Genomic DNA, 8,845 nt, shown 5'->3' with positions numbered 1-8,845 from the left:
AAAAATAAAAAATAAAATCAACAACATCTGACACAATATATAGACAAACTCCTCAGTATTCACAGCTTGATCTCCCAGACACAGACATTGTTTCCCAAGCAAAGAAAAAAGCGGATGGCTGTCCTCATCATCTTGAAACAATTAGCAGCTTAATCTTCAGTTGCACAGAAGGAGCAAAGTGGTGTAAATGAGTTGTGTTGAAATACTGTCAGGCAGAAGGTAAAGGATCTGGGGAAGGAAATAATGATGTCAGGAGTATGGGGTGCTTCGCATAGTGTGTAATCTCACTGCTTGTTCTTTGTGTGGCCTCATAACATCTGTGGCTGTAGATTTTCACTCCGTAGTACGAATGGCAAATCCCTGTGTCTGATACTGAGTGACAATTTATTGCCGCACTTATAGTGTTATCCCTTTGTTTAGGAGAAACACACTCAATTGTTTCTCAGTGTTAGCAGAGAATGCAACAGAAAAGTACATTTGGCATGAAGAATGCAAGCAAGATAAGACCTACACTAAAGGCTTTAAAGACTCGTCAACTTTCCATTCATGGCATCTTGATTTCAATTTACAAACTGCTCAAAATTAAAGCTCTTTGGAGCACTTGAAGATCTTATCTATTTCAGAGAGAAACAGTTAACAAATTGTGGCCTACTTGTGCTGTCGTCTACTCCCCTTCTGCTCTGTTTTCCTCCCAATTTTGGTTATCTGAGCTCCATTTGAGTGAGAAACAAAAGCTAAAAAAAATATATAAGACACAGCGATGTTCAGGAATGAAATCATACAGGCATTGGCAGTGCAAGCTTGGCAAGCGTTCATCTTTTATTGTTCCAAGTCCCTCCGGTATTTGTGCTGCGAGTCGTTCTCTTGTAGGTCTCTGATCGTTTGACACCTGTCTCAGTTTGAACAGTGAACTCCCTACACAACATTTACACATATAATCACACCCACACACATACATAAAAAGACACACAGGCCTTGTAGTGCAGGAGCAAGAGAGGGTCCGATGACTGTTTTTGCGTGAGATTAGCATTTGTTAAGCCCACTGAAGGTCAGCGGAGGATGTAGTCAGTGTTTCCTGCTATCAAGGCCACAAAGAGGGCGTAGACGTATGGTAGGGAGTGGGATGAGGTTGCCCTATTGTTGGCTTGCTGAACCCCGCTTGGGGGGCGAACAGTGGTCTGGGGATTGCACTTGTGCTTTCTCCGTGTGACCGTGCCGTCTGGAGAGGTGTGGTCATGTTTCCCTCGGTCTGTGAAATCTGGGGAGGAGTCTTCCTTGTCCGCCATGACCTCCTTTGAGTGGTGAACCTCATTGTCACCCTTCCCCTTACTCATCCTGTTGCGAGGCTTTGTGCAGTTCCGAGAACGGCCGGGCCTCGAGGGGTGCACTATGTGGGTTTGCCCGCCGGAGCCCACTGCCACGCCGCGGTTCATTGACGGATTCACGGTCCCGGATAAATTATTAGTCTGAGCTCTGGACTCAGAGTTCGGAGTTGGCGAACAGTTTGGGAAATCCTCCTTGCGTAGCTCTTTGAGGTCTTTCCCAGCCAAATCCGCCGGCGCCTGGCACCCCACTGAGGACGTCGAACCTCGGAAACGTTTCAACCACTCCCACAGTGACAGGGCCTTACAGTCACATGACCAGGGGTTGTCGTTCAGCCGTAGGTATTCCAGTGCCGGCAGCGTGTCCAGACACTGTCCAGACAGCTCGATCAGGGAGTTGTTGAACAAGTAGAGGGTGGTGAGACGTTTCAGGTCATGGAAGGACAGCTGGTCAACCCACTCTATCTGATTCTGGTGCAGAAGCAAACGATCCAAGGCTCTCAGACCCCTGAAGGTGTTCTGGTTGAGGCTCCACAGACGGTTTCCATGAAGAAACAGGTGGCTCAGGTTGTGGAGATCCATAAATGTGTCATCCTGCAGGAACTTCAGATGATTATCCTGAGAACATACACAGAATATGCAGTTACAATCCACTATAATAGCAATATGCAATGTTTTTTTCTTAATCATATATATACTCTACTTAGTGAATCAACTTTATGCCCTTTCTATGTGATATTTGAGTTTCAGCCTAAAGTATTGTTAATACATAAGGACCAAATAAAAAAGGGTTAGTATTAGAGCGAAGAAACATGTGCAGTGCCTTCTTCTCAAATATGGCATTAATAAAATGCACAGTAAGATTTATTCTGGTGGTTAAGACCCCAAAGTCAGAACAAATAAACAACCACAACCCTGCGATAGATTTCAGAATTAAGTTGTGTAGCTTGTACTGAAATTGCTAAATAAATCTTTGTCTTTCGGCTGCTCCCGTCAGCGGTCAGCCCAGCTTCGCCACTATCTGTCCACAGCACACACAGAAGCCATTTCACCTGCCCCGTCTAGATTTATATGTAAACTACTCAACCTTAGCTGTCCTTTTGATCAGTTCACAAATCTAAAAACATCAACCATTTCTTAAAAAGACTATCTGACGAGGTGGATGTTCTCATTCTCACAAAAACAACTGAGCGATTGGTCTAACTGATGTCAGCAGATCCACTCTCCAGTGGGCAAAGTAGACTTTATGCAGCTTTTTTTTTATCAGCTGAAAGCTGACAATTATAACAGATAACAAAGGGGTCAAAACATCTATCCATTCATCTTCTTTATCACTTAATCAGGTTAATGGTCGCTCTGTCTGGAGCTGATCCCAGTCGGGGTACAACGTGGGCTGCTTGAAAATGAAAGAGAGACAGCAATGAATACACACTTTACACACAAAATCTAGAGATAACAATTCTCCTAAAAAGCATGGCTGCAAAAAAAAACAACTTGCGTATGGAGAAAACAGAGGGATAACATGTAGACTGTCAAGAATGTTTAGCACTACCACAGTAATGCAAAAGTGCGAGACGCTTCACCAAACAGCAGTTTTGGTTGTTTGAGGTCTCTGCTGCTGACATAGGTTCTGTTCACACAACGTTTTCAAGTCAAAAACCCAAAACTTCCATTGCATTGTGGTTGTCCGTTTATATGACAATGGTGCTTGGAGCCACTGAAAACGCAACTTTATGAAAACTCTCTGGCTCTGCCTCCATGTAGACAGTGGAAAGGCTGCTATTGGTAGTAATAATAAGTAATGTGAAATTTGAAGGACAATGACAATGCTTTTCCGAGTGTCATGACTCCCCGTCCACATTCTCCTGGGACTTGGTAGTTTTATATTAGAGAGTTACCGTAATAACAATCCAACTTACACGCCATACGAATGTGTGTGTGCTCCCATTGTTAATGTCTGCCACATGCATGTGTGGTTTCATTATAGTAACAACAGCACCCACTAGTGGCTCAACATGAAAAGTGCATAGTTTTCAGTGTTTCTGCTGTTTCTATGTAAAACCGGACAACTTAACAAAAAGACAAAAACGATGCGTTTTTCACTTGTCATGCGTAATGTAAATGCGGCCTTACTGTAATGGAATTGAACCAAAGCTTATTTGGAAATGAATGAAGACTCACATCTCACAGGGATCTGATGAGCACATTTTTGTGTGCACCAGGGTTAAATTGACAGCACTAGAAACTTTATACCACATCCCAAACAAACTGTGTACAATGAACATGTACCTGCAAATAGAGGTACTGCAGATTTCGGAGGCCTTGGAAGATGTTATTGGGAAGTGAGCTGAGTCCACAGCGGTACAGGTGAAGCGCATTAAGCCGACTCAGTCCGTGAAATGTGTCTTCAGCCAAAGACCTCAGGTGGCGGTTGTCTCCCAGGTCGAGCTCCTCCAGCAACGTGAAGCCTTGGAAGGTGGAGGGCTCGATGTACGTGATGTTGTTGGAGTAGATCCAGAGGGTCACGGTGTTGGTGCTGAAGTGGCCTCGCAGCAGGCGATGGATCTTATTGTTCTGTAAGAAGATGCGTTCGCTGTCAGGCGGAATGCCTTCGGGGACCGACAGGAAGTTGTGGGCTTGGCAGGAGACGGTGCTGGGTGCGGTGTAGCAGATACAGTGACGGGGGCAGGACCAGGACAGCTCCAGTCCACAGAGAACCAGCAGGAACTCCAGTCCACAGCCTACAAAAAACACAAAGAACACCAGGGTCAGAATTTGTAATCTATGCAAAAAATTATGATTTGATATCCAGAGTTTGTCTTTCTGAGTAAAATGGTTAAATGTAAACACATGTGAACGATTCACTGCTGGGCATATTGTGTTTTTTTTTTCCTTCCTGTGAGTCATTCACATCACAACACTTAAATAAGACATTTTTAACATAATCAATGTGTCAAAATCTCCTACTGAGCACGAAACTCTAAGTACAGCGGAGAATGACCTTGTGTTTCAATAAAAAAAGAAAAAAAGGTCAAACCGCTGCCATGGGGATACGTCAAGAGATCACTGCAGTCATTACAAAATTATCCTCTCAGGCCTTTAAATATGTGAAGCAAATTTATTAGCAAACAGCCCATTAATGGACAGGATATTTCAGTCAAACTACAAATGTCAACCTTTTCAACATGAGGCCTTTATGATAGTCTGTCAAACACTGGTTTCCTCATTTAGTGAGGACTGAAAGTCCAGGCCAGGGAGAACCATGCTTGAAACAACGTCAGTAAAAGGATCAGAGTTGAAAATGTCACCAAAGTAATGAATTGTCATGTCACATCATAATGTGTGAGATTTTCAAAGCCATTTTAGAAACATTTATTTGAAAGTCTCAAGAACAATGAAGCAAGTTGAGGTTGTTTTCACGTGTGGATATTTACTGTCATTAAGTGTGAACGTTGAGATGCATGTAGCTGATGTAAAAGCTCCTACTGACTTTAATAAACATGTCTGCTTGATACTTCAGCTCATCAGTTTTCTCAAACTCAAATCATTCAGGAAATTAACAAGCAGCCCTTCGTATGAATCGGTGCGTAAACGTTTAGCTAACTAACTTTCAGTTTGAAAGATGGCAATGACCCTGTTCCATAAAGACAAAGAGAAAAAGTCAGGTTGAGTTACCACTGTAGTGTCATGGTACTCATTTTGTTTGTTGTGTTATTTTGAATTTCCGACTGTCTCTGGTTTCAGGCTGCTTGACTTTGCCCTCCTCCTGTCTGATTGCTGTTCCCTGCCCTGATGTGTTTCACCTGTTGTGGAGTGTGTGATTGTCTTCACCTGGTGGCTGTGATTTATATTATGTCTCTTCTATCTGTTCTGGTTATTGGTTCATCTGTGTTCTGTGTGTCTGGGCTTTCCATTGTCTCTTCGTGTCCTCTGTCCCCTGTGATCTCGAAGGTTTTGGTTTTCATTTTTGGTTTGCTCCAATATGAGCTCCTTTTCCACCAATGGCGGTGTCTGACTTCTTAAGTCCTACTCTGAGCAAACTCTGACACAGAGTTTATGATACAAGATCCAAACCACACCCAGTCTGAACATAAGTTTAGATTAATTCATCATCCAACACAGGGGAGGAGGGTGTAGTATTCATTACCATGCGAATAACAACTCGCTGTTTGAAGACTGTTGTTTAAAAACAAAAAGAAAACCTTTTGTTAAGAACATCTACTGGTTAGGGAATGTTTATGTAAGCAATGTGAAAGAAAGACAGATGATAAAAGGTCAAAGGTGATTTTATTGGTACCAGTAGGTAGATTTTTCTGCAGCAGGAGAGGGCATCTGGCAGTACATACAGATGCTTTAAAAACACAGGACATTCACAAGCTCACTGACATTTTTTGTCATTCAGATTTTTTGTTTCATGGTAAAGAAGTTTTAAGCGCATAGTAAAACTAACTTAATTTTGATGAAACATATGCAGTTTTGGTCAAGGTACTTCTAAAATATAATAGATTATCAGTTACTGTCATTGAAAGTAGTTAATTATAATATTAGCGTCTCTGAATTGTAATGTGTTACTTTTGTTTTACTTACGCCAAAATAACCAGAGAAATAGGACTCAGCATTCTAAAGTGCTGAAATGTAGTTTATTGCAGTTGCTTATATGTTCAGCGGAGGGAGATGTAGCATAATGACTGTTTAGGCCCTCAAAGCCACAAACAACATAGAATTGATAGAATTGGTACACTAAAGGCTCTATGGCCAAATCACGTTTCACCCATTCTCTCTTCTCTGCACTGGCTCCCAGTACAATTTAGAATTGATTTTAAAATTCTGTTATTTGTTTTTAAATGTCTTAATGACCTTGCCCCTCGTTACCTGTCCGACCTGCTCGTGTCGTACTCCCCAGCACGTTCACTCAGGTCAGCTGATCAAGCGTTGCTTTCGGTCCCCCAGTCGCATCGCAAACTAAGAGGAGACCGAGCGTTTTCTGTGGTTGGTCCCAAACTGTGGAATGAGCTTCCTTTGTTCATTAGACAGGCTGACTCCCTTCATGTTTTTAAATCACATCTCAAAACACGCATGTTCTCCTTGGCTTTTAACCAGTGTTGAAGTTGACTTTTACTGCTATAAGTGTATTCTGTGCTGCCACTGTATTGTTGTATTTATAATTGTATTTTTATATTGTTGTACAGCACTTTGGTCAACTGAGTTGTTTTTAATAGTGCTTTATAAATAAATTGGATTGGATTGGAAATACAATAACAATGACCGTCAGAATCACAAAAACAGACAAAGGATCAGAGTCTCGTTGTCACGAATCACGAGTGGACCCAAAAGCAGACTCACTAACAAGTTCAGTATTTAACACAATTCATTCCTAAACAGACAAGGCAGTGTCCAAGGGGAAAAAAACCCAACACAAAGTGGAGTCCAAAAACTATTGAAGGCCCCTCCATGCTACCAATGTCTGCGCATGTCGCGAGTACATGAGTGTCCGCTTGTGTTCGCGGGGCGCACACGATTGCATCCATAAGGCCCCTTCATGCTACCAATGTCCGCAAGTGTCCGCGAGTACGCGCGGCACTAATGATGTCAAAATCGTCATTTTCCCACATGCGCGAGTGTCTGCTTCGATCCCGCGGTGGTGGACCGCGCGCAGCCCAAATTTTGTGACAGCGCGACCTGTGCATGACTGTACGTGCCGACAGCGCATGCACCAGAGCCTACTGGACGAGATCCTCCATCTCCCCGTCTGAACAATCACAATTTAAAAGCTAATAAAGATATCCAGACGGCTCAGAACTCCTGAAGTGAAACATAATGCACTTTAGGAAAGGTGGAGAACGCCGGGCAGCAGAAGTAGAGATATTTTTGGGATTGTTACGTTACGTTATGGAAACCAGAGTGGAGTATGGATGCACCGCGGACACTCGCGTACTCGCGACACGCGCCGACATTGGTAGCATGGAGGGGCCTTAACACAGATTGGAGACAATAGGATGATTGGAAATGTGAGGTGAGATACACAGGGGTAGATGCAGACACAGAGACTGACACTGATAAGTTATGCTGCAAATACTTAAATCAGGGGTGTCAACCCCAGATCCTGGAGGGTCGCAGCCCTGAATATTTTCCGTGTCTCCCTGCTTGAACAGGACTGGTTGCAATGAGCGGCTCATTACCTGGCTTTGTGCTGAATGTGGGGATGAACCATCAGGACATTCAGGAGTGTTAAAGAAGGGAGACATGGAAATCATGCAGGGCTGTAGCCCTCCAGGATCTGAGTTTGAGACCTCTGACTTAAAGTCTAGGACTAGCAAACCCAACAAAGCCAGGTTTAATCATCTAATCCTTAAACGTCACACACCAGCACACACTAGATATTGTAGATAACTTCACATGGCAAATAAACAGCACAAATAAAATAAGGACCATAGTTCCACAGTGCACCAGCTTGGCCAAATCCACTGTCTAGTAAAGAAACATAGAATCCACCACAGAGAGAATCAGACACCAATATACCAAAAAAAAGTTCAGACTGACACCTTAAGTACTGGCAAATTTGAGGGAATAAAAATATTCCACCTCTTACAAGGTTTCAAGTTGGGTCTTTTGTAGTAGGATCAGCAGGACCTCTATGATAGTTCCATTTGGTTCACAGTACATTACAGTGAATTTAATTACTTCAAAAAATCCATTAAAAAAATCTTTTTAAATTTAAAAATATATATTTTTTTAACAAGCAGTTTTGTCAAAAACAAAAAACCAACAAAAAAATAAATAATAATAATTAAAAAATAAAATAAAATAATAATAACAATAAAAAATAATTGCATTGGGTGCAATGTGGATTGGGTGGCAGTCGACGGCAGGGGCCTCGACGACCTGATCCCCGGACACGGAACCTAGCTTTTGGGACATGGAACGTCACCTCGCTGGGGGGGAAGGAGCCTGAGCTTGTGCGGGAGGTAGAGAGATACCGGCTAGATATAGTCGGGCTCACCTCCACCCACAGCTTGGACTCTGGAACCCAGCTCCTTGACAGGGGCTGGACACTCCACTTCTCTGGAGTTGCCCGCGGTGAGAGGCGGCGGGCTGGCGTGGGCTTGCTTATTGCCCCACAGCTCAGCCGCCATGTGTTGGAGTTCACCCCAGTGAGCGAGAGAGTCGCGTCCCTACGCCTTCGGGTAGGGGACAGGTCTCTGACTGTTGTCTCGGCCTACGGACCGAACAGCAGTACAGAGTACCCGACCTTCTTGGAGTCCCTGGGAGGGGTGCTGGATAGTGCTCCAACTGGGGACTCCATTGTTCTATTGGGGGACTTCAATGCCCACGTGGGCAACGACAGTGTGACCTGGAAAGGGGTGATTGGGAGGAACGGCCTCCCTCATCTGAATCCGAGCGGTGTTCTGTTATTGGACTTCTGTGCTAGTCACAGTTTGGCCATAACGAACACCATGTTCGAGCACAGGGGTGTCCATAAGTGCACTTGGCACCAGGACACCTTAGGCTGGAGGTCGATGATA

General features: G+C 43.6%; 1 protein-coding gene across 1 annotated transcript; it reads right to left on the bottom strand.

The window, feature by feature from the left end:
- Positions 1-1,049: 1,049 nt before the first annotated feature.
- rtn4rl1b (reticulon 4 receptor-like 1b) lies at positions 1,050-7,276 on the bottom strand (the record flags this gene model as incomplete). The annotated part of the gene is made up of 3 exons (XM_080460232.1): positions 1,050-1,940; positions 3,612-4,063; positions 7,258-7,276. The coding sequence occupies 3 exons, from the start codon at positions 7,274-7,276 to the stop codon at positions 1,050-1,052; spliced, it is 1,362 nt and encodes a 453-aa protein (XP_080316358.1).
- Between the last annotated feature and the right edge of the window lie 1,569 nt (positions 7,277-8,845).

The sequence above is a fragment of the Lipophrys pholis genome (assembly GCF_963383615.2).
Source record: "Lipophrys pholis genome assembly, chromosome: 3".
NCBI classification, from domain to species: Eukaryota; Metazoa; Chordata; class Actinopteri; order Blenniiformes; family Blenniidae; genus Lipophrys; species Lipophrys pholis.
This window is presented reverse-complemented; position numbering and strand designations above follow the sequence as displayed.